Below are 26,389 nucleotides of genomic sequence, written 5' to 3'. Positions count from 1 at the left end.
GTCATTGGTGGGCGCGGTAACACAGAACTAGAAGCTGGTCGCTCCGCCCTTGTGCTCCATCCGCTGAGTCAACTAGAGTTTGGGTTTCGCGGCACCCCTTAATCTACTCAGATCGCGGCCTCTGGGCCCAGGTATGTGCTATGTGCTAAGGCTCTTCAGTAGTGTCCGACTCTGCGACCCCATGGCTCCTCTGTCCATGGAATTTTCCAGGTAAGAACACTGGAGTGAGTAGTCATTTCCTCCTCCGGGGGATCGTCCAGACCCAAGGATCGAACCCGCGTCTCCTACATTTGCTGGAGAACCTGGCTGAGCCACTCAAAATAACTGGGGATCAGCAGCAGTTGCTTTGCTTGATTCACTGTCTGTTATATGGGTATGATGGGGGTACCCCCACAAAGGGCTGTTGAAGTTTAATCATTAAATGAATTCACAGATTGGCACAGTGTTTACGGTGGTGCCTGGCACGAAATAAGTGCTTGTGAGTCTGTTCTGTTTCGTAACTGTATTGTTTTTAGAGATACAAGCCCTGCTGGGACTCCAACCTGTGACAGAGTTTAGGGAAACAGCGATTAGCATTTATTCTTAGAGCCCTTTCCCACCATACACCTGTATGTGTGTTCCAGGCCCAACTTGGAGAAATTCAGCACCTCTGTCCAGAAAGGTTTTAATTACAAAGGCATCTTCAGTTTGTGCAACGACAGAGGGCCAGGATAGTAACTGAACCAGGAATGGCTTCTCTCCTGTGGCCGCAGGTACTGTGGTACCCAGGGACTTCTCCTCTGCTGTTTCAGATGCCCTGTGATGGAACCTTTAGCGCTCAGTTGCTCAGTCATGTCTGACTTTGCAACCCCATGGACTGTAGCCTGCCAGGTTCCTCTGTCCATGGGATTTTCCAGGCAAGAATACTAGAGTGGGTTGCCATTTCCTCTTCCAGGAAATCTTCCCGACCCAGAGATCAAACCCATGTCTCTTATGTCTCCTGCACTGGCAGGCAGATTCTTTACCACTAATGCCACCTAGGAAGCCCTATGATGGGGGCCTTTCACACACTGTATACTCAAATTCTCCTGCAGTTAAGCATTTGCTTCACATTGCTCCAGCCCAGCTCCCTTTTGTAATTACACATATAAATAGATACTGAAATCAAACAGAAACAGCTAGATAGCAATAGCAATCCAAAGGGAAAAACTAATATGTGTGAAAACATATGAATTTGTTGCAATCAATTCATATTCATTGTTGTGTTGCACTAGTCACTTAAACGGCCTTTGTATAATAACTAAGATTTATGAGACCTTAATATGTCGTAGAAACTGTGCTAAGGCTTTATAAGTAAGCAGCACTGCTTTTCATCTTCATTTCTTAGGTAGGTACTGTTATGTTCCCCATTTTACAAGTGAGAATACTGAACCTCAAGAAGTTTAGATGTAATATGAGGCCACAGAGCTAGAAAAGCCTATTAACCAACATCTGTACAGTTTCTCCTCGGAGCTGAAAAGCATTTTAAACACCATGGAAACATGACAGAGAATCCCCTGCCCACAGCCTCTGCTGCACTGCTCAGTCCTCCTGTGTTTCCCCAGCAATTGTCTGAACTGCCTGATGTCGTATTTGCAGTCCTCCTCCTGTCCCTCCTAGATTTATGCTCTACTCATCCTACTATCCCAACAGTGTCTTCCAAAATCTCCTAAATCCCACGGCCCCCAAAGACAGGTGTGAATAATTGGCACAGGAGACCTACCTGTTTGTAGACTTTGTCTGTAGAAACTGATGTGGGTTTCTAGCCCCCAGAAAATTGTATTGACAGGTGCTTCCACTTGATGCAATTAAATGGATCTTCTGAAAATCATGTCCTCTCTGTAGACAAAGGTATCTCCCGCTGGGATAATCTCATCTCACCTCAAACCACATTTCCTCAAACACACCCCCACCTGGGTGGACACACATCCATCCACACCTGCCATAACTGCTTGTCAAAGGGGAAGCCAAGTCAGGCCTGAGTCTGGCACTGACTTCTCTGAGCGCTCATCTAAGAAAAGCTGTCAGGAAGCTAGCATTCCTGCAGACCCACTGTGTGCCGTATTCTTCACAATCATGATCTTAGCCTGCCAGCAGCTCTTCAAGGTAGTTAGCTCTTACCCTCTTTGTACACGTAAGGGAGCTAAGGCTCAGGGCTTTGGGTGACTTGCCTCTGGTCATGCAGCTGGTAAGCAGTAGGAATTGGATTTGGACCCAGATATATTTGACTCAAAAACCTCTATGCTGTGGTAGATGTATTTCCCCACCTTCCTCACATCAGTCTTTCCCCAGAGAAGAGCTGTGGCTCCACTGGTGACTGGCTGTTTCCCTTTTCTCTCCCTTCTCTCCCCTTCCTCCCTTCACCCCTCCATCCCCACTAGTGAGTTGTAATGTTGGAACCTGGGGATTGAGAGTTTCCATATATGGGGAGTCAAGCCCATCAGTCCCTCGTTCATCCCACTGTGAGTCTGGGAGATCATGTGATTATTTTTCAGATGACACCCGTGTTCTCTGCAGAGGCACAGACTGAAAAGAATTCATAAGAGGATTTTCAGAGCGTGTGTTTGTGATGGGTTTGGTTGTATGCACAGCGTGCAGAATTTATGAGCATTTAAGAAATCAGCCCCCACTGCAAAGCACCTTCAGTGCTTCTCCCAGATGCCAGTTCCCCGTGATGCCAAGGTGCCTCTGCCAAATCAGAGGACGTTTAGAAAAAACACTGCATGGAATATCTGCAGAATAATGTGATAGGAAGAGGAGCAGCCTAGCCTCTGCCACTGAACGCAGAGTCCAGCTTGCCTGCTGTGCCCTCTCTTCCTCTCTTTTTCCGAGTCTGGCTACTGAAATCTTTCTCGTGCGCACTCAGGAATCCTGGAGGATGAGTGAGGCCCATGTGTGAGTGGTGCCATTTGTACAAAACTCAGAATATCCAAGACACACAGAGCCTCCCAGTTTTAAGACTCAGAGACTTGAGTATAAATCCTCCTAGGTTCAGTGGGATTTCCCTGGTGGTTCAGTGGTTAAAACTCTGGGCTTCCAATGCACAGGGGGTGGGTTCAGTCCTTGAAAGGGAACTAAGATCCTGCATGCCACACAGCTAAAAATAAGTAACCAAATCCTAGTAGGTTCCATGAGACAAAATGGCTCAATGTATTCTTATGGCTGCACCATCCCTTTTATTGGGTTTGGCCTGAATGGAACCTGCCTTGGAACCCAGGACATTTTCGGAAAATAAATAGCGCTTAGGGAAGGTCTAAATCTTTGACGGGTATAACTACAAAGAGCCTTTAAAGGTTTATGGCAGGCTGAAAAGACTTCTTTTACATCAGTCTTACTCTCTGACCACCCCATTCAACCTGCCAGGAGAAAAACCTCGGGATTACAGAACACTTATCTGGTGCTTAGACCACACATTGTCAGTTAATTCCAGAAATCTCCAGAGTGCAACATGGGACGAGAAGGGATGGAATCCTAAGGACAGAACTGTAATAGACAAGAAATAAAGGCAGCATTTTGTTTATGTGAGGAATAGTCATCTGTTCACGTAAAACTGAAGGAAATGAAGTCTCACTGTGGGGAAGTGTATTTGCTCTTAAACTGCCTTAGAAGGACACCAGCAACAACGCAGGTGAAGCCCTTCCCCCGCTAACATTCTGCACTAGTCAGAGAAACAGAACCAACGGGGTGTGTGTGCACAGAGAGACTAAGAAATTAGCTCATGCAGGGACTTCCCTGGCGGCCCAGTGTATAAGAATCTGCTTGCCGAGGCAGGGGACGCAGGTTCAGTCCCTGGTCTGGGAAGATTTCACATGCTGCAGAGCAACCAAGCCTGTGCGCCACGATTTCCGAAGTCCGTCCTCACGCCTGGAGCCCGTGCTCCACAACAGAAGCCACTGCAGTGAGAGCCCTCCCGCCACAACAGAGAGCAGCCCCTGTCAGCCACAGCTGGGACAAAGACCCAGTGCGGCCAAAAATTAATAAATAAAAACCACGTCTTTAAAAAGTTTTAAAGAAATAAGCTCATTCGCGCGTGTGTGTGTGTGTGTGTGTGTGTGTGTGTGAAAGTTGCTCAGTCGTGTCTGATTCTTTGCAGCCCCATGGACTGTACAGTCCACAGAATTCTCCAGGCCAGAATACTGGCATGGGTAGCTGTTCCCTTCTCCAGGGGTCTTCCCAACCCAGGGATTGAACCCAGGTGTCCCACATTGCAGGCGGATTCTTTACCAGCTGAGCTACCAGGGAAGCCAATGGAATATTACTCAGCCAGTGAAAGGAGTGAAATAGGATGATTTGTAGATACATAGATGAACCTAGAGTCAGTGATACAGAGTGAAATCAGAAAGAAAAACAAATATTGCATATTATTGCTTTTATGTAGGATCTAAAATATGGTACAGATTAACTTATTTCCAAGGCAGGAATAGAGATGCAGACATAGAGAATAGACATTTGGACATGGGGCGGGGGTGAGGGGGGGCGGGAGACTGAGATGAATTGAGAGATTAGGATTGACATATATATACACTACCATGTGTAAAATAAATAGCTAGTGGGGACTTGCTATTAATATAAAGCACAGGAAGCTCAGCTCAGTGCTCTGGGATGACCCTAAAGGTGTGGGATGTGGGAGGTGGGGAGGGATATATGTATACATATGACTGATTCACGTCATTGTTCAGCAGAAACACAGCATTGTAAAGCAATTATACTCCAATAATAAGAAAGAAAGAAATTGGTTCGTGGAGGCTTGGAAAGTCCAGAATCTGCAGGGCGGGCCGGCAGGCTGGAGACCCAGGGAAGAGCTGCCGTCTGAGCGCAGACGTGGTCAGGGACAGGAACCCCTCTCCCCGGGCAGCTCAGCCTTCTGTCCAGGTCAACATCACTGCTTCCGTGTTTCTGCCCCACCACGCGGCTCACGCGGACCAGACCACATTCCCACCTTTGACAGAGCCAAGGGACCTGGGAGAAGCGAATGTCCTTACTGAGAGAGCGGACGTCTGAGACTAGAGTGCCGGGGGTGGGTCATCAGGGGACGAGGCACCCAGAGAACAACAGGACGCGTGGCTCTTAGGGGGACATGGCCCCCCATAAGCCTAGTAGTGAGGGCTCGTGCGTGAGCGGCATCCAGACAGAGCACACCACCCAATACACACTATGCTTTACATTCATGGGATCACACACTGTGGCTCTCTAACCATACAGTCAAAATTCATCTAGATCAGTTGACAGCTAACCAAACCCTCACACAGTGAGTGAGCCCAGCTAACGCCAGCACAGCCACCCAGCCAACCACCCCAGATGCAGAACAACAAACGCTCAGTGTGATAGAGGCCACCGCAGTTCTGTGACTGTGATGCTCGTGATGCCGCATTTTCTGGCAACAGATAACTGATACACCTACTTTCCAAGTCAAGGGATGGGCTGACAGATCAAACACTGACAAGGAAAGGCAGGCCCTCCGTAAGGGCAGAGTGGAGTTTGTATTAAACTAGGAACCACACACCCATCTAACATGGACAACTGGACTCAGTCCCAGCCAGTCACCCCAGCTGGAAATGTTGATTTGGTGCAGCTGCATTAACTTTTTAAGAAAGGAGATACGGGTTTCTGTGAAATGTATTATTTTATATGTTACCAATACATTGTATTTTCCTCAAAAAGTTGGGCAATAATAACAAATGCAAATTACACTGATACAATTTCTCGCCTTTCCAAAAGATTAGCAAAAATCAAAAAGTTCAACAGTACACTCTTATTAAAATTCTTTGTAAGAACCAGCATCTTTACACATCACTAGAAGGAATACAGGGGGTTTACCTGGTGGCTCAGTGCGTACGGGATCTGCCTGCAATGCAGGAGATGCCTGTTTGGTTCCTGGGTCAGGAAGATGCCCTGGAGGAGGGCATGGCAACCCGTGCCAGTGTTTTTGCCCCAGAGACAGAGCAGCCTGGTGGACTACAGTCCCTCGGGTGGCAAAGAGTTGGAGGCAACTGAAGTGACTGAACACACAGGCTTGCACACAGAAGGCATACAAATAGAATAACCTGGATGGAAGAGAATTTGAAGATACTTAGCAAAATTATATATTCTTTTACCCTTTGATTCAGTAGTCATCCTTCTTGAAATCTATTTCAAATATATACTTGCAAATATAAAAGATATATGGAGCTTCCCTGGTGGCCCAGAGGTAAAGAATCCACCTGCCAATGCAGGCGACATGGGTTTGATCCCTGGTCCGGGAAGATCTCATATGCCAAGGGACATCTAAGCATGTGCACCACAGCTACTAAACCAGTGCTCCAGAGCTGTGAGCTGAAATTAATGAAGCCCACGGTTCCTAGAGCCCATGCTCTGCAACAAGAGAAACCACTGCAATGAGAAGTCTGGACACCATAACTAAAGAGTAGCCTCTGCTCACTGCAACTAAAGAAAGCCCATGCACAGCAATGAAGACCCAGCACAGCCGTAAAGAAGCTTTTAAAAGTCACACTGCAGTTATAAACAAATAAATAAATCTTTAGAAAGAGAGAGGTGTACAAGGACACTCATTATAATAGCTAAGACAGAAAACAATTAAAATGCCACAATCCGGGACTGGTTGAATAAACTATGTACATCCTTATGACAGACTAGTATATAACTATATTGCAATAATGAGTATCTCCATCTACTATGGAGTAATTTCCAAAATACATTGTTAAAGTGATTTTTTTAAAGTGCAGAAAAATGTGTATACTACTATTTCTATAATAAAGGATATAAATATATACAGATTTAATTCTATTTTTCCATGGACAAGTAAACCACAAAAAGGTTTTAAGGTTTTCTATAGGATAAAGAAAGGTATAGAGTGGATGAGACAGGGATAGATAGAAGCTAGCCTTGCATATATTTTGGTTTCTAGATATGTCTTTGATGCTATGTGATTCTTTTACATCTATTAAGACAACATTACACTTTAAAATATTAATCCCAAAATATAAAAAATGAAATAAATGACCCTAGCTGTGTATCCATTTTGGTAGCGAAACTACAGAGATAAGCTATAAGTATTAGACTGCATACTCCCAGTGGGATGCATCCTAAGTACAAAAAGGACTGTAGATGGTACTGATGAATCTCTTTGCAGGGCAGCAGTGGAGATACAGACAGAGAACAGAATTGTGGACACAGTGGCGGAAGGAGAGGGTGGAACAAATTGAGAGAGTAGCATGGAAATACATAACCATATATAGAACAGAGCCAGTGGGAATTTGGTGTATGATGCAGGGAGCTCACATCAGATGCTCTGTGACAACCTAGAAGGGTGGGACAGAGTGGGAGGTGGGAGGAAGGTTCAAGAGAGAGGGGACATATGTATGCCTGTGGCTGATTCATGTTGATGTATGGCAGAGACCAATACAATATTGTAAAGCAATTATCCTCCAATTTTAAAAAACAGCAACAAAGTAACTTTTCAATAATGATATTACTGTGGTTCTGCTATTTTAGACCTGTCACATGGGTAATGCAATGTCAGATAAAACTGCTGAATAATTACATGATGTTTTATCATTCACGTTGTTTTTGAGGACAAAGATTCTGGGTGTGGGAAGTAGGAAATACAAATATTAGAAGAACTGAGTAAAAATCATATAATCCAGAACCTTAAAAGGAAGCACAGGTTCAAATTCATGATGTATTTTATGATTAATTAGATAGGTAGACAGATACATAGATAGACAGGTACTTCCTATATTTCCCAGTTCTATCCACTGGAAACTGACAGTGCTGATAGCAGTGAGCACCCATAGCAGGATCTCTGCAGCCCATTTCTCATGAAGAGGAACCAATGCTGCCTGGACAAATAGAACTCCCACTGGCCAAAGATGGGACAGTCTGAGCATGGGTGATAATAATATTGAAGATAAATAATAATATGAATCATAATAATCTTTGCAAATGAATTCAAACATGTCAGCTATGATTAAATCCATGGATTCATAAAGATGCTTTAAGAAGACAGTTGGGAAAATGTGAATTTTGATGGCTACTCCATAATGTTAAGGAATTCAGGAGCAAAAATGTTAACTGAAGCTATGTTTTAAAATAATTCTTATATTTAAGAGATGCATACAGCCAATCCTTAATATTCACAGGTTCTATATTTGTGGATTTCTATACTCACTAAAATTCACTAGTAACCCCAAAATCAATACCCTCAGTGTTTTTGTGGTCATTCACAGACATGTGAAGAATGGTTAAAAACCTTGAGTCACACACCCTGCATATTCCTAGATGAGGTTGATCAAGGGGACTCTGCCTTCTTGATTCATCCTTCAGACTATACACAAATGCCCTTTTGTAGTCTATTTAATGTCATTCTGTTCGCACTTCTGTGCCACTTTTTGTTGGTAATTTCACTGCTTAGGATGGCTCCGGAGTTATGTCCTGAAATGCAATCCAGTGTTCCTAAGAGCAAGAAGGCTGTGATGTGCCTTATGGAGAATATACGTCTGTTAGATAAACTTCATTCAGGCATGCATTATGATACTGTTGGCCATGAGTTCAGTATTAATGAATCAATGATGTATATTAAACAACTTGTCTCTAAAATAAAACGCACATTGAGTAAGGTCATGTTTTTATTAGTTGATGAAACTATGGCCAGAGTCTCACAAACTTACTCCTATACTTCCCTTGAGAGAAAGGGTTGTTCTAAATTTGCTAATTCAGTGTTCACAGTTACTTTATGGAACCTAACTATCACAGATCACTTCATGGCAAATAGATGGGGAAAAAATGCAAACAGTGGCAGACTTTATTTTCTTGGGCTTCAGAATCATTGTGGATAGTGACTGCAGCCATGAAATTAAAAGACACTTGCTCCTTGGAAGAAAAACTATGACAAACCTAGACAGTATATTAAAAAGCAGAGACATCACACTCTGCTGACAAAGGTCCATATAGTCAAAGCTGTGGCTTTTCCAGTAGGCATGTATGGATGTGAGAGCTGGGCTATATAGAAAGCTGAGTGCCAAAGAATTGATGCTTTTGAACTGTGGTGTTAGATAAGACTCTTGAGAGTCCCTTGGACTGCAAGGAGATCCAACCAGTCCATCCTAAAAGAAATCAGTCCTGAATATTCATTGGAAGGACTGATGCTGAAGCTGAAACTCCAATATTTTGGCCACCTGAAGGGAAGAACTGACTCATTTGAAAAGACCCTGATGCTGGGAAAGATTGAAGGTGGGAGGAGAAGGGGACGGACAGAGGATGAGATGGTTGGATGGCATCACCGACTCAATGGACATGAGTTTGAGTAAACTCCGGGAGTTGGTTATGGACAGGGAGACTTGGCATGCTGCAGTCCGTGGGGTCACAAAGAGTCGGACACGACTGAGCAACTGAACTGAACTGATATTCTCCCAATGAGATGGACCAATGAGCATATTTAACCTAAGCTATGGACCTCCAGTTGTCTATATATATACCAGCAATGGCCTTGCCAGACAGAGCCATCCATGGGCTCTTCACTAAGAGCCAGGCCTTAACCTTCAAATATGTGCCTCTTTTACCCATGTGAAGTACCTCCAAGAGGAAATACAAGTTTATCTTGATTCTTCACCTACTAAATTTTGCCCAAGAAATTAAAAGGAACTACTAATGATACAAATGGGCTTCCCAGGAGACTCGGTGATAAAGAACTCACCAGCACTGCAGGAGACTCAGGAGACTCAGGTTCTGTCTCTGGATTGGGAAGACTTCTGGAGGAGGAAATGGCAACCCACTCCAGTATTCTTGCCTGGAGAATTCCATGGACAGAGGAGCCTGATGGGCTATAATGAGGTTGCAAAGAGTTGAACACAACTCAGCACAGCACAGCAGTGATATAATTATCTTGTCATTATAAAAATCTCTTTGAAGTGAAAAGAAAAATTTTTTAATAGGCATTTGGTATTAATATACCACTTGGGGGCCCTCCTACACTGAAGGGTATTGAGGATTGTCTCTAAAAAACAGCCTTTTCAATTCGGGTCAGCTGGTGTTCCCTGAAGATCTCTGCCAGCTTGTTTCTCAATGTCTCCATAAAGTACCTGCATTTGGAAGTAGGTAGCAAGTCAAACAAGGAGGACATTAACTAGACTAGGGAGAAGATGCAGTGCAGGCTTTGTGCTTTTCTGGTTGGAACGGAAACCCAGAATGAAGACATTTGTGTTTCCAGGATTGGAAAGAAATGGGAGGGATGGGAACATGAATCGGGAGTATTCAGAGGATCTCACATGGCAGGACTGCAGGTGAGTTTGTCCACTGGTTCCTAGAAGGACTGAGGTGTAAGCCCTCAAGTGAGGCAGTTTCTGCAGATGGCATCAGGTAATCTGTGTTTATGGAGTCCTCAGGATCATTCTTAAGCACGTTCAAGTTTGAGAAGAACTGGTCTCTTGGAGGATCCCATTGTGGGTTTAAAGAATTGTGTGTGTGTACATGTATATAAACACACACATATGAACATATATTAAAAATCAAACACATGCATAAACATATGCAAAAGGCCAGAATAACATATACTCTGTTCACAGTAACATATAGATGAAAGATTCAGATGGTGAAGACTACAATTTTTTGTCTTTAATTGTATATTATTGTATGTTGATTGTATCATGTTTTTTTTTTGGCTGTGCGCAAGGCTTGTTATCTGAGTTCCCTGACCAGAGGTTGAACCAGAGCCCTAAGAAGTGAAAGCAGTCCTAATCACTGGACCACTAGGGAACTCCCTTGATTGTATCTTTACAAGATACTTTCAAAGGAAAGAGAGGCTGTAGTGTGACCAGGGCTCCCTTCCTCTAGGATCTGGGCTCTGCCCTCTGCCATCTTGTCTGGCTCCCCTCAGGCTCACAAGATGACTCAGGAGCTCTGAACACCACTCCAGAAATGACAATGCCTAAAGGCCACTTGCTATGTATTTCTTAAGATTGTAAAATGTACTCCTTGAAACCCCTGAGAAGCCCTCCCTAGCGTGTCATCAGCTAGAACTACAGCAGACTGCCGTGCCCTGGCTGGTAAAAAGAGAGGTATAGGCCCAGCATGATCAACTTGGACCAAGAGCATTTCCCCTTTGGGGATGCCCCTGCTACACATGGCCAGTGGAAGAAGGGAAATGCTGAACAAAATCCGGAAGGAGGAACAAAGGGCTTGGCTGTTTTGTAGGCAAACAACAGCAGCTGCCACATACATTTACATTGCTCTTCACAGGGTTGTTTAGAATCTGTTGAGCTCTGATGGTGATTATTGAGGATGTAATTTTTTACTTCTCACTATACTCCATCATTCTCCCAATATATCACAAATTTTGATTATAAAAATGCAGTGTTTACTTATCATGACTGTAAATGTCATTACCTGATAAGTCATGGTGTGTTTTATGATTACCTTTTCTTTCTAAGTTTTTGGCTTTTCCTGTACTTCATAGTTGCCTGAATTTTTTTTTCTTTTGAAATTTGCTTTGTTTTGTATTGCCCCTTATTTTTTTTTTTCAAATTCTCCTACAGATTTGTGAAACAATAATTTTCTGAACACTCAAACTCTTCCAAGTAATTTATCAGTCCCATTTTTTTTTTTCCAGATCTCTCTCCCACCATGCTTTATCCTTCTGTTCCAATCTGGACTGATTACTGTTGCCTTCTCGGGGCTTCCTTTCTCCTTCTCTCCCGTGCTGGATTTCCAATTCCCTAGATCATCTGTAGTTTTTTCTGAAGCACATATTCTTATAACATGATGGTTGAACTATATGGTCCTTGGATGTCTGAAAACATGTTTATATTACCTTTTTTATATTTACAACTTAGAGAATAGTTCTAAGAATAGTTACATGAAACATGTGTTGGCTTTTACACACATTCACCTGTTGCTAGCATTTTGTTCCGTTTTAATATCTGCTTTTTCTTTTTCTGTCTCTCCTCTTTCTCTCTCACGGATGGATGGAGGGAGGGAGGGAGGGGTAGATGGGTGGGGACAGATGATCATTTTCTCTGAAATATTTAAGAGTAATGTTCATACAGTGTGGACATTCCTTTAAAAACTTGAAATAGAACTGCCATACGATGAAGAAATCCCACTGCTGGGCATACACACCGAGGAAACCAGAATTGAAAGAGACACGTGTACCCCAATGTTCATCGCAGCACTGTTTACAGTAGCTAGGACATGGAAGCAACCTTGATGCCCATCGGCAGACAAATGGATAGGAAAGCTGTGGTACATATACACAATGGAATACTACTCAGCTATTAAAAAGAACACATTTGAATTGGTTCTAATGAGGTGGATGAAACTGGGCCTATTACACAGTGAAGTAACTCAGAAAGAAAAAGACCAATACAGTATATTAACACATATATATGGAATTTAGAAAGATGGTAATGATGACCATATATGCGAGACAACAAAAGAGACACAGATATAAAGAACAGACTTTTGGACTCTGGGAGAAGGTGAGGGTGGGACGATTTGACAGAATAGCATTGAAACATGTGTATTATCATATGTGAACTAGATCACTCGTCCAAGCTTGATGCATGAAACAGGGCACTCAAAGCCAGTGCACTGGGATGACCCTGGGGGATGGGATGGGGAGGAAAGTGGGAGGGGGTTCAGGGTGGGGGACACGTGTCCACCCATGGCTGATTCACGTCAGTGTATGGCAAAAACCACTACAGTATTTCAAAGTAACTAGCCTCCAGTTAAAATTAATAATTAAAAATAAAAAAGTAATGTTCATACCTCATGTCCCTTTATCCATAAATACTTCAGTGTGTATCTTTCCTCAGAATATTCTTACATAATAACAATACTTTACCCTTTAGTAAATTTAATATTGATCCAATTTGTACCTAATCTATTGTCTATATTTTAATGTTGTATGTCAGCCCAGTACTGTCCTTTATAGCAGTTTATTTTTCCTTCAACAGAACATCCCCTCAAGTATTGCATTTAGCATCATATCTCTACAGTCACACTTAATCTGGAATACCTTCTCAGTCTTTGTCTTTTATAACACATTTTTAAAAGAACACAGAATCGCCTTTTGGATAGAAATACACCATACTGGGTTTGCCTGGTGATTCCCTGTGATTAGATTCGGGATAATCATCCCTTACTAGGATACTCACAAGTGACGTGCTTTTCTCAGGTCATCAGGTATGAAGGATACAATCTCCAAATGCCCCTCTTTGGTGGTGTTAACTTTGATAATCCAGTCAAGGTGCTGTGCAATTTGTAGATACTTTGTGATTTCTCTTGCAACTAATGAGCTTCCGTGGGAGACACTGAAGATGATACAAATATTCTGATCCTCATTAAATTTCCCCCTATACTGAGCATCCATTGATGATTCTTACTTGAACCAGTCTTTATTATAATGGTCACAAAGTGATTTACAGTTTCAGTACTCTCAGTACATTTATAGTTAGTACTTAGCATTCTACTTGCATTAATTTACTTTTGATGGACAGTTTGGCTAGGGATGGAATCCTAGGCTGAAAATAATTTTCTTCAGAATTTTTAAGGCACTGTCCATCCTCTTGGAGCATCCCATGATGCTACTGAGAAGTCTCGTGTCATTCCAATTCCAGTTCCTTGATGTATGTGACCTGTTCCCCACTCCCACACACCCGCAAAAGCTCTTAGTTTCTTGTAATTCTTGGTGTTCTGACAGTGCATAATGATGTGCCTGGAGTTATAATACTGTTGTCCTTTTTTCCTGGAGGCCTAACCCCCACAGTACTTCATCGTCCTGCTCCAGTCCAAACGGGCTGCTGCCTAGGACCGGTGTACAGCTCTCCTCCCATCCCTCCACTACCCTGTGAATGCCGGGGCCTTGGTTTCCTCAGCTCTAAATATTTCTTTCTGGTTTACTCCCTTACTTTCCTGAGTCCTCTAGTAATACACCTCAAGCATAATGTTAATGGGGAGCATGTTGCTGAGTGACAAGGGAGAGACTAATAACCCACCAAGACGAACAGAGGACCGGCACACAGGGTTACACAGGGCATAACTCTGCAGCGTCCCTAGGATAGTCGCGCCAACACTGACTTTTTCAACATGAAAAGCAGTGCCATTTGTTATTTATAGAGTAGCTCTGGAAAAATAATAAGCGAAGTAGAAGAACAAAAGGTGTAATAGGGGTGGGTCCCCCTGGCCCATTGGCATTGCAGTGAGCCCTCCCCCTTCCCTGTGTAAAAGGAGCCCAAATTCTGACTGAAGAAAGATGGTAATTTGTGATAAGACACTAGTCTGCCATCTTCCTGGCCTGCTGGCTTTCCAGTTAAAGTCATTATTTCTTGTTCCAACAACTCATCTCCTAATTTATTGGCCTGTTGTGCAGTAAGCAGGATGAGCTTGGGCTGGGTATCAAAGAGGCCCTTAGTTTAACAGAAATATTCCACTTCTTTTAAATGGAATGAGGTAAAAAATAATGATAAATCATAACTGTGTCAATCATATGTACTGGCTGTTCATCTAAGTATTCAGAGAGATTCAAAATGGAAATATCCTAAACATTCAATAATAAGAAATTAGTTCCAGGAAGAAGAGAAATCCATGCAGTGCAATATCATGCAGCTATTAAACATATTATAGATCGTTTGTTTACTAGGACACCTACATTGTATTCTGCTAACTTAAAAGAACTCTATGACAGAGTATGCATAATTATAATTCATGGATGCATCCACATTCACTGTGTGTTTGTATATTCACCAAAGAATTAAACATGGTGAAATTCAGGCCTAGGTATTTTTCCAGGCAAAATTTTTGCTCCAAAGCATGTTATTTCTAATCAGAAAAAAAAAAAAAAAAGAAATTTAAAAGCCACTTTATATGGCCAAGAGATTAAAAGTGGAGATAATGTAGACACCTCTTCTTAATTGCTTATAAAATAATTAGGTATCAGGACTTGCCTGGTGGTCCAGTGGTTAAGAATCCGTCTTGCAGTGGTTCACAGATTCAACCCCTGTGGTCAGGGAACTATGATCCCACATGTCTCAGAGTGACTAAGCCCTCAAGCTGCAAGTAGAGATTCTGTGCCCCACAGTGAAAGATCCCACAGGAAGCAATGAAGATCGTTGTAGTATGCCTCAACTAAGACTCCATGCAGTCAAATAAATAAATATTTAAAAAATAATAATCGGGCATCTTGTTTATGGAAAATGAGAGAGCTGAAAAGGTACAAGAAAACTGCTCTGTTCCCAGAACAGTGGCTATAAAGAAGACCTCGTTCTTAGGAACAGACACAATTTGGCTTCACATTTGTGCTCCCTATACATTTGAGACTCATTATTTGCACTTTTACTGACAGAATCTAACGAACATCACTCCTTCCTTAGATAACCAATTTGCTAGTAGTAACTGAAGAACAAATTATAACTTAACTGCTAAGATTGCTGGCAAAACAAGGGCAAGAAAAAATTCATCTATCCCACATAATTGTTTGATACACTGAGAACTGCTATATCTGAGACTGCTTTTCTTAGAAAGTAAAGATTAGAGCTGAAAGTGGCCATTGATACACTTCAGTTCTGTCTCTAGTCACTGTCCTGAAGCAAGATCATTTACCGTTCCTGGAGTTTTTTAAAATACAAACCTGATACAGAAATATCTAACTTTCAGTGGCATTGTGCTTAAATGTTAAATGGTAAACAGCGCCAGTAAAGTAGATATTTTTATCATTATTAAAATCCAAGGGGAATTCCCTGGTGGTCCAGTGGTTAGGACTCTCCACTTCCACTGCTAGGGGCCCGGGTTCGATCCCAGGTTGGGAAACTAAATCCCATAAGCCACAGGTCATGACTAAAACAATTCAAGGTGTCCTCAAGAAGGTGGTAATGGGGTAAATTGAAAATTGTGGCCAACTGAAATTTCCTGTAACAGTCCTGGTAGCTCAGACAGTAAAGAGTCTGCCTACAATGTAGGAGACGTGGGTTTGATCCCTGGGTCAGGAAGATCCCTTGCACAAGGAAATGGAAACCCACCCCAGTATTGTTGCCTGGAAAATCTCATGGACAGAGGAGTCTGGAGGGTTACACCCCATGGAGTCACAAAGAGTCAGACAAGACTGAGCAACTAACACACATTGTAACTAGTGAGGAGATCGTAGAAATAACAATCATTACTGATTCATTTATGAGAAATAGATGAGCCAGCCCTACAACTGGGCTTCATGTAATAGAAGTTTCAAAATATTTTCTTTAAGCAACATTCTTTTATATATTATCTAGCTTTTAAGATAATGTGACTTAGGGGCTTCCCTGGTGGCGCAGTGGTTAAGCATCTACCTGCTAATGAAGAGGACACAGTTTTGATACCTGCTTTGGGAAGATCTGCAGATGCTGCATGGCAACCAAGCCCATACATCACAACTATAGAGCCAGCGCTCTAGAGCCTGCGAGCTGCAGCTACTGAAGTCTGCAAGCCTATAGCCCGTCCCCATCCCAATGAGGCCACTGAATGAGAAGCCTGCATGCCACAACAAAGAGTAGCCTCCACTCGCTGCAACTAGAGAAAAGCCAGAGTACAGCAATGAAGACCTAGCATAGCTATAAACAAATCTTTAAAAAATTAATAAAACAATATGATTTTTACCTTAAAGCAATTCAGAAAACTAAGATCATGGCATCTGGTCCCATCGCTTCATGGCAAATAGATGGGGAAATGGTGGAAACAGTGGCTGACTTTATTTTGGGGGGCTCCAAAATCACTGCAGATGGTGACTGCAGCCATGAAATTAAAAGACGCTTACTCCTTGGAAGGAAACTTATGACCAAACTAGACAGCATATTAAAAAGCAGAGACATTACTTTGCCAACAAAGGTCCAACAAGGCTATGGCTTTTCCAGTAGTCACGTATGAATGTGAGAGTTGGGACTATAAAGAAAGCTGAGTGCCGAAGAATTGATGCTTTTGAACTGTGGTGTTGGAGAAGACTCTTGAGAGTCCCTTGGACTGCAAGGAGAGCCAACCAGTCCATCCTAAAGGAGATCAGTCCTGGGTATTCATTGGAAGGACTGATGCTGGAGCTGAAACTCCAATACTTTGGCCACCTGATGCAAAGAGCTGATTCATTGAAAAGACCCTGATGCTGGAAAAGATTGAGGGCAGGAGGAGAAGGGGACAACAGAGGATGAGATGGTTGGATGGCATCACCAACTCAATGAACATGGGTTTGGGTAGACTCCAGGAGTTGGTGATGGACAGGGAGGCCTGAAGTGCTGTGGTTCATGGGGTTGCAAAGAGTCGGACACGACTGAGCAACTGAATTGAACTGAAATCATATAACTTCTTTCTGGACAGCCGTAAAATAAGCTTTTTGTACCGATCTACTTACAGAGGAGTAAAAAGATCACATTTTATAAAGCACTTTGAGAATCTTTAATTCAAGATAGTTTAGAAACAAAATGTGTACTATTGCTTTCAGAAAAGGAATAGGGCAAAGGTGTGGAGTGTTGGACCCTTGAGGGGCAGCATTTGAGACTGGGTTCCTGCAATGTGGGACAGAATGAAAGAAGTAAGAGGAGAACAGAGGAGCAAGAAGAGGAGAGGAGGTGTATTTTCTCAGCCTGTACCACTGATGCTGATCACTCTATACTTTCTCTATAATTCTGTACTTTGTTTTTTTTTTTTCCCATTTATTTTTATTAGTTGGAGGTTAATTACTTTACATCATTACAGTAGTTTTTGTTATACATTGAAATGAATTAGCCATGGATTTACATGTATTCCCCATCCCAGTCCCCCCTCCCACCTCCCTCTCCACCCGATCCCTCTGGGTCTTCCCAGTGCACCAGGCCCTAGCACTTGTCTCATGTACCCAACCTGGGCTGGTTATCTGTTTCACCCTAGATAATATACATGTTTCAATGCTGTTCTCTTGAAACATCCCACCCTCGCCTCCTCCCAGAGTCCACAAGTCTGTTCTATACATCTGAGTCTCTTTTTCTGTTTTGCATATAGGGTTATCATTACCATCTTTCTAAAGTCCATATATATGTGTTAGTATACTGTAATGGTCTTTATCTTTCTGGCTTACTTCGCTCTGTATAATGGGCTCCAGTTTCATCCATCTCATTAGAACTGATTCAAATGAATTCTTTTTAATGGCTGAGTAATATTCCATGGTGTATATGTACCACAGCTTCCTCATCCATTCGTCTGCTGATGGGCATCTGGGTTGCTTCCATGTCCTGGCTATTATAAACAGTGCTGCGATGAACATTGGGGTGCACGTGTCTCTTTCAGATCTGGTTTCCTTGGTGTGTATGCCCAGAAGTGGGATTGCTGGGTCATATGGCAGTTCTATTTCCAGCTTTTTAAGAAAAAAGCTTTATACTTTGTATAAAGGTATATAACTGTGTATAAAATGTATCTATTTCTAAAGACTCCTTTGCTGTTTTAACTCACATAAATCATATTACAGTGTATGTTAAGGTTAAGGAGGCTTTGTTTTTGCTTTTGTTGCTTTTGATTATCAATATATTTAATATCTGGTAGCACAAAAATCAGCCAACTTCTTAAAAAATGTCTTAGCTATTCTTTGTCCTTTTCTCTTCTGTATAAATTCTAGAATCAATTTGTGAGTTTCCACACGTATACACGTGCACGCACACACAGACAACTTCCCTTGTAAATTTTGATTGGAATTACTTTTAACATAAAAATTCACTTGGCAAAAACTGGAATCTGGATATTGACCTTCCCTACCCATGAATATCATGTATTCTTCAGAAATTTTGGTCATTTTCTATATCTGAAAAGAATATTTGATATTTTATAAAAGCTGTCCAAAATGTTTTGAAAATCCTTTCTGTTTTAGGACTGCTCCACATTATAAATCTCACTTTCTGAGGCAGAATTCAAAAACTATTTCCCAGAAGCCCTTGCTCTTTAGATGTACAGATACCACCAATTTTCATTGAGCAGGTACAACTTGGAAGATGGAAATAAAGGTCATGAGACCGTATAGTCAGGATCCTTCTCAAGTGGATGTGGATGACTTGGTTTTTCTCAGAACAGGTAGCAAACCTCCTGGAGGTCTAGCCCCTCTCTTCGGTGCGGTGAGGGTGCCAGTCTAGTAGCAGGCACCAGCAGCTGCTGGGTTTCCACTGGAGCCTCTTGGTACTGTCCTTGCTCCCTTTTCTGACCATCTGCCTATGTGAAAGTCCAGCTTAGTTCCTTTTTGGGAATTCTGTAAGCTACCTAGTGGTTTGTAGCAAATCCATTTCTGCTTAAACATGTTAAAATAGATTCTGGGGAATTCGCTGATGGTCCAGTGGACAGGACTTTGCACTTTCCCTGCTGTGGGCCCAGGTTCAGTTCCTGCTTGGGGAACTGAGATCCTATAAACTGCACAGTGTGACCAAAGGAAAAAAAGATAATGTTGTCTGCAACTACACACAGACACAGAATTAGGAAGTAGAAGTGGGTTGCTGAATGTGACAGAACTGCCTTAGTATATAAGAATGAGAACTGAGTATTGCAAGTTGAAAAGGAGGTAGAAGAGATGAGGTAGGGCCCATCTGTGTCTTCTCACTCTGGCACCAGGGCTAAAGGCACAGCCACTCCCTGGAGTTCAGTTATCCCAGCAGAGAGCAGAATGTATCAGCTGAGGCTGGTGAGGACTGGGCAGGAGGTACTGGGAGGTTTGTGAGAGGAGGTGCAGAGCAGCAGTCAGGAACATGAAGGGAACTCTAGAGATATAGTATCATGAAGAGGTCTAGGACACTATCAAAGGAGTGGTTCAGGTAAAATGAAAGGGTAAGAAGGAAAATGAGAGGTGAGCTGTTGGCAGGCTCGTCCACTGAAAACAGCAAGAATTAAGAGAAGATTAATGCTGAGCATAGTGAGAGCAGGTGATGAGCTGACATCTTCAAGGAACAAAAGGCACGGGACCCAGAGGTTCCAGCCTGACGACAGGATTCAAAGGTGGAGGTTTTGGGGGAAAGTCAGAGGTGAAGAATGGCCTGAAACTTTCACAGAGAAAGAACCCAGAATATGTGATGTGAGGGATGGTGCTGGGGAAGCAGCATCCTCAAGAGATGAGGAAGTTTTGGTTACAGGGAGAACGACTTAACATCCATTGTTCCCCAACACCCAAAATTCCTGCTACCAAGGAGAGAGGGGTGGGGAAGTGACATGGAATCTCAGTGTTTCTTGAAGACTTTTAGTTTATTTTCCTGTTCTTCACCCCACCAGCATCACCTACACTTCCAGAAAAGAGAAAGTGTTAGTCGCATAGTCATATCCGAACTGTAGCCCTCCAGGCTCCTTTGTCCATCGGATTTTTCACTCAAGAATACTGGAGTGAAGACGTCGCCCTGCCTCGCCCGGGTTCGGATCGTGAGTCCGCGCTGCAGCGGGCACCGCGGTCCGGAGCGATGGCGGTAGTCATCCGAGTGGTTTATTGTGGCGCTTGAGGCTACAAGCCCAAGTATCTTCAGGTCAAGAAGAAGTTAGAAGATGAGTTCCCTAGCCGTCTGGACATCTGCGGTGAGGGGACTCCCCAGGTCACCGGCTTCTTTGAAGTGTTCGTAGCAGGAAAGCTGGTTCACTCCAAGAAGGGAGGCGATGGCTACGTGGACACGGAGAGCAAGTTTCTGAAGCTGGTGGCCGCCATCAAAGCTGCTTTGGCTCAGGCCTGATGTGCCCTGAAGGCAACGGTGAGGGGGCCCCTGCCCGAGGCCACAGACCTGACCTCTGGTTCCCAATGGATTCCAAACCCAAGGACTAGTTTCCAGCCCAGTACATTCCAGAACAGACCAGTAACTGTGGCCCAGCCCCTCCCGGCAGACGCTTCATGACAGGAAGGACTGAAATGTCTCTTGGACGCCTGGTCCTTCCCTGATGTTCTCCCGGCCGCCGGTTGGAGCAGAGATGGACACCCCTGGTCTTTGCCTGTGTGTGTGTGTGTGGGGAGTGCGTGTGTGTCCCCGCACGCTGGTCCTGCTGCCTTCCCCGTCCCTCATCTCCCTGCATCTCCCCTCACCCCCCACCCGGCCCTTGTCTTCCTTTCTACCCTATGGTGTTTGGGGTGGTCCTTCTCCAGGCTTCCTTTTCAAGGGGAAGCCGAGAGGAGGATCAGGATGAGTGAGTCTCAGATTTCAGCAGTGATGGCAACAGTTCACAGCTCAATAAATGGTGATGCGGTTAACAAAAAAAAAAAAAAAAAAGAATACTGGAGTGGGTTGCCATTTCCTTGTCCAGGGGACCTTCCTGACCCAGGAATCAAACCCAGGTCTCCTGCTTTGTAGGCAGATATTTTACTGCTAATCCACCTAGGAAGTTTGAAGTCTTGTAGTTCAGAGTTGGGGATGGTGGTAGTAGTGGGAACCAAAATAATTACCCAAAAACTAAAAACAAATATAGACCCTTTCCCCCAGTAAACTTAGCAGAAATAAGATACAACGGACTCTGTTAAAGACGGCCATTGAACATAGCATTCACACCCTCCTGAAACCCCATTGAGAGATTAAAAATTGAAAGGCATAAACTCAGAAGGACAGTGAAAATAAGCTAATTATAACAGTTTGGAAAATCGAAATTAGGTGAAGGAGTACTCGACTTTGAGTAGAGCTAAGAAAATCCTAAAGCATGTTGCGGGAAGCTGAACAGCACCTCCATGTGGCAGAAAAGGTTAGGAAAGATTCAGGTAACTTCTGAAGTCTGCTGACAATGCAGGAGACCTGGGTTGGATCCCAGGCTGGGGAAGATCCCCTGGAGAAGGGAATGGCTACCAACTCGTGTTCTTGTCTGGACATCCTATGGACCGAGGAGCCTGGCAGACTATACAGTTCATGGGGTCGCAAAGAGTCAGAACCCGACCGAGTGACTTTTCACACAAAGAATGCATCCAAGACTATAAACCTTATTCCAAGCCCCACCTTCTGTCACATCCCATAGACCCGGCTACATCTCATTCTTACTGTTGTTCAGTTCCATTCATCTGCAGCATCCACTCTGTGCTCTCTTTAACCCAAGTGTATTAACTTTATATAAGCAAAAAAATTTTCTCACTCTTTCAGTCAACATGCAAGTAAGCCACAAAAACAGCAAAAAATAGCCACTGTCCACCTCAGGGACTTCCTGGTGGTTGAGAACTCAAGGACTCTCCCTAGGCCACATCAGATCTCTTTCCCCTTCCCTTTTCTTCCCTACGGACCAATTCCACTTCCTTTTCTCTCTCCTTCTAAAGTGACACCACCCAAACTATTTTTAGAGGTCTCTTTCCTGAAGACCACTGAGTTAACAGTGCAAGCCCTTTATCAGTGTACGCCCCCAGACATCTTCTGCTCAAGGCAGTCTCTCAAAGCGTGGTCCACACGCAAGGGCTGGACATCACCATGGATATCCACAATCAGACACCTTGCTTAGAGCAGAAACTAACACAACATTGTAAATCAACTATACTCTCATAAAACATTGTTTTAAAAATCAAGAATCTCTGAGAGTTAGGCCAGAAAATTACTCTTTCTATACCAGGCTGTTGAGACATATGGTGAAGTTTAAAAAGCACTAATTGCAACGGAGAAACATGTAGATAGAAAAGCAACTTTAAAAAACGTATGGCCCCTTCCATAAACATTTAAGGATTTACTTTAAATTTGTGCTAATACTTTACCAGCTTCCATGGTAGCTCAGCTGGGAAAGAGGTTGCAATGCAATGCAATCGCTTGCAATGCAGGAGACCCCAGTTCAATTCCTGGGTCGGGAAGATCCCCTGCAGAAGGGAAAGGCTATCTACTCCAGTATTCTTGGGCTCCCTGGTTGCTCAGATGGTAAACAATTTGCCTGCAATGCGGGAGACTTAGGTTTGATCGCTGAGTTAGGAAGATCCCCTGGAGGAGGACATGGCAACCCATTCCAGTATTCTTGCTTGGAGAACCCCCATGGACAGAGGAGCCTGGCAGGCTACTGTCCATGAGGTCGCAAAGAGTCAGACACAACTGAGTGATGAAGCACAGCACAACAGTGCTAGTAAGGCATGGGTTGGAGATACTGTGGGTTGATTCCAGAGCACCATGATAAAGCAAATACAGCAAGAAAGCAAGTCACATGAATTTTTTGGTTTCCCAGTGCATATAAAAGTTATTTACACTACAATCTGTGAAGTGTGTAATAGTATTATGTAAAAAAAAAAGAGAGAAACAGCTTTAATTAAAAATTATTTTATTGCTAAAATAGCCATTTTCCAATAATGCAGTATTGTCACAAACCTTCAATTTGTAAAAAACACAGTATATGCAAAACAGATATAATGAAGCGCAATAAAATAAGATGTGCCTGTAATGCATAACTCAAGTTCTTTTCCCAGGAATTACTTCACATAGTCCTTTGCATAGTTATAAAAGACCTCATCTAAAGTCAAAAGCAAGAGCAGTCCAAAGTTCTACTTCACTAACCTGTCACAACCTCTTGAGGGTCCCTTGACCTGCAAGGAGATCAAACCAGCCAATCTAAAGGATATCAACCCTGAGTATTCACTGGAGGGACTGATGCTGAAGCTGAAGCTCCAATAATTTAGCTACCTGATATAAAGTTGACTCACTGGAAAAGACCCTGATGCTAGGAAAGACTGAAGGCAAAAGGAGAAGGCAGAGGATTAGATGGTTAACTAGCTTCACCGATCAACGGATAAGAATTTGAGCTAACTCCAAGAGACAGTGGAGGACAGAGGAGCCTGGTAGACTGCAAGTTTGATCCCAGGTCTGGGAAGACTTCACATAATATGGGGCAACTAAGGCTATGTGCCAAAACTACTGAGCCCACACACCTTAGAGCCCATGCTCCACAACAAGAGAAGCCACTGCAATGCGAAGCCCACACACCACATGTAGAGAAAGCCCATGTGCAGCAATGAAGACCCAGTGCCAACAAAAATTAATAAATAAATAATTATTTTAAAAACATGACACAGGCATATTCAGATTTCCCCCAAATCATCTGCTCCTATTTCTTTAGTAATTTGCCAAACTCATAATTTATGCTATCTGGAGAAAAGGAAATGCAGAAACCAACGCTTGTAAACAGCAAACCAGAACCACCACCAAGAAAAATGTTCACAATGGGTGGAGCAAAGACGAATGCGTTGGTGTATGTGTGCTCAGGAAACCAAAATTAAAAGGAAACAACTACATGTCAAGAGCAAAACTAAAGATTAAAAAAGAACCTTGACGACATGATCGCTATCATCGTATAAGTAACCGCTCTCACTGTGTACACGCATTGCTCTCACTGTGTACACGCATTGCTCCCACTGTGTACACGCATTGCTCCCACTGTGTACACGCATTGCTCCCACTGTGTACACGCATTGCTCCCACTGTGTACACGCATTGCTCCCACTGTGTACACGCATTGCTCTCACTGTGTACACGCATTGCTCTCACTGTGTACACGCATTGCTCTCACTGTGTACACGCATTGCTCCCACTGTGTACACGCATTGCTCCCACTGTGTACACGCATTGCTCCCACTGTGTACACGCATTGCTCTCACTGTGTACACGCATTGCTCTCACTGTGTACACGCATTGCTCTCACTGTGTACACGCATTGCTCTCACTGTGTACACGCATTGCTCTCACTGTATACACGCATTGCTCTCACTGTGTACACGCATTGCTGGGCGTGCGGGGCCTCCCTGCACAGTGGCCTCTGCCGCGGGAGTCGGGGCTGTGCTCCAGCTGCAGGGCACGGGCTCTCGGGCAGGCGGCCCAGCGGCGGAGGCACAGGGGCTGTTTCTCCGGAGCAGGTGGGCTCTCCCGGACCGGGGATTGAACCCATTTCTCTTGCATTGGGGGTGAATTCTTTACCCCAGAGCCACCAGGGGAGCCCAATACATGTTTTTAACTGGTTATTTCACATGATTTTTTTGCAGATGTACGAGATCCTCAATGATCTGTGTCAAAGATAACCCAACTTCAACTGCATGAAAACACCATGAACCTTCAACCACTGAACCACCTGCATTAATTTCTAGAGGCCCTGGTTGGAAACTCAGGCCAATTCTAAACTCTGACAGATCTCACATGCCTCCTGTTTCTCCCAGGCAGCTTCTCTCACATCACAGGGACCTGACATGAGGATATCTTCTCTCAAATGTCCGTAATTCACCACAGCGTCCTACCAGCACTTCACCCACGAGCAGCCCCATGATGCAGATACGGTCATTACTGTTCAAGTCTGAAAGGGATCAATATGAAAGTCAAGTGTTTCCATTTTCTACCCAGAAGAGAATATATTGTATATAACACAGTCTTTAAGTATATCTCGATTACAATGGGGTTTATGCTCAAATAGCTGGAACACATGTACAGTATAATCAAGCTGAAGGTAGGTTAGAGATCTGCTGTAACAGCAAGAGAAGTGCCAAGACAGAGGTCACGGGGGTGAGGAGCAGGGGTCAGAATAACTGGGGAAGGCTTCACAGCGGGAGGAAGACCCTGGAAGACACGAACTACTTGGACAGGGGACGAAAGAACCCCAGAGGCGGGCAGCAGCATGAACACGGGCCCGGAGGCAGGAATGAGGACGGCATGTGGCAAGGCCACGGCCACAGCAGGAGCAGAGCCCGGGCCCTGGAGACACCCGGGAGCTAAGGGTGCAGATGGGCCCTGGGGAAGCAGCAGGGGCAGCCCGAGAGCCTTGATGGGCTTCTCCACAGGGTGCACTTTCTGATGCTGAAGAAAGCTGGGGTACCACTTGAAGGCTTTTCCACACACCTTACACTCATAGGGCTTCTCTCTGGTGTGAACTCTCTGATGCTGAATGCAGGCGATCTTCTGGGTGAACGCCTTCCCACACTCCTTACACTTATAGAGCTTCTCCCCAGTGTGGAGCCTCTGGTGCTGGGTCAAGGAGGTTTTGGAACTCAGACCTTTGCCACACTCCTTACATTTATAGACCTTCTCTCCCGTGTGGATCCTCTGGTGCTGGGTCAAGGAGGTTTTGGAACTCAGACCTTTGCCACACTCCTTACATTCATAGGGTCCTTGACCAATGTGATTTTTCTCGTGTACGATACAGTTCTGGCTGGACTTGAAAGCTTTGCCACACTCCTTGCACTTGAAGGGCTTTTCCCCAATGTGGCTCCTCTGATGCCGAAGGAACTTTGAGTTGTATCGGAAGATCTTCCCACATTCTTTACATTTGTAGAACTTCATGCCGCCTCGGAGTATCAGATTGGGATTCAGACTGAAAGTCTGCCACACTGCCTTGCTTTCAAAATCCAAGTGCTGAGACACGTTCGTGAGAAGCCCTCCCACGGGCCTGCTGTGGGCCTCTGTGCCCGCAGAGGCGTGCTGCTCTGCCGCCGGCTCTTCTGTCTTGATGCCCCTCTCACCAC

The 26,389-nt window shown here is 43.9% G+C and overlaps 2 protein-coding genes, 1 long non-coding RNA gene and 1 pseudogene across 11 annotated transcripts in view; 2 read left to right on the top strand and 2 right to left on the bottom strand.

Annotated features, from left to right (window-relative positions):
* The window catches only part of LOC110140559 (zinc finger protein 621), a 104,842-nt gene that overhangs the window by 37,616 nt on the left and 40,837 nt on the right, over positions 1–26,389 (bottom strand). The window lies entirely within an intron of this gene.
* On the top strand, positions 13–25,302 carry LOC110123990 (uncharacterized). Its single transcript, XR_002309645.2, has 2 exons — positions 13–131; positions 24,923–25,302. It is a non-coding gene; the product is annotated as an uncharacterized lncRNA (long non-coding RNA).
* LOC139031209 (selenoprotein W-like) lies at positions 20,424–21,218 on the top strand (annotated as a pseudogene).
* LOC139031208 (zinc finger protein 621-like) overlaps positions 21,075–26,389 on the bottom strand; it is a 46,145-nt gene continuing 40,830 nt past the window's right edge. For all 5 annotated transcript variants that reach the window (XM_070455479.1, XM_070455480.1, XM_070455478.1 and 2 more), the window contains exon 5: positions 21,075–26,389. In XM_070455479.1, coding sequence (XP_070311580.1) covers positions 25,383–26,389 — 1,007 coding nt within the window. In that variant the 3' untranslated portion in view covers positions 21,075–25,382.

This window comes from Odocoileus virginianus, chromosome 26 (assembly GCF_023699985.2).
Source record: "Odocoileus virginianus isolate 20LAN1187 ecotype Illinois chromosome 26, Ovbor_1.2, whole genome shotgun sequence".
NCBI classification, from domain to species: domain Eukaryota; kingdom Metazoa; phylum Chordata; class Mammalia; order Artiodactyla; family Cervidae; genus Odocoileus; species Odocoileus virginianus.
The sequence above is the reverse complement of the archived record's forward strand: the minus strand, read 5'-3'. Positions and strand labels throughout refer to the sequence as shown.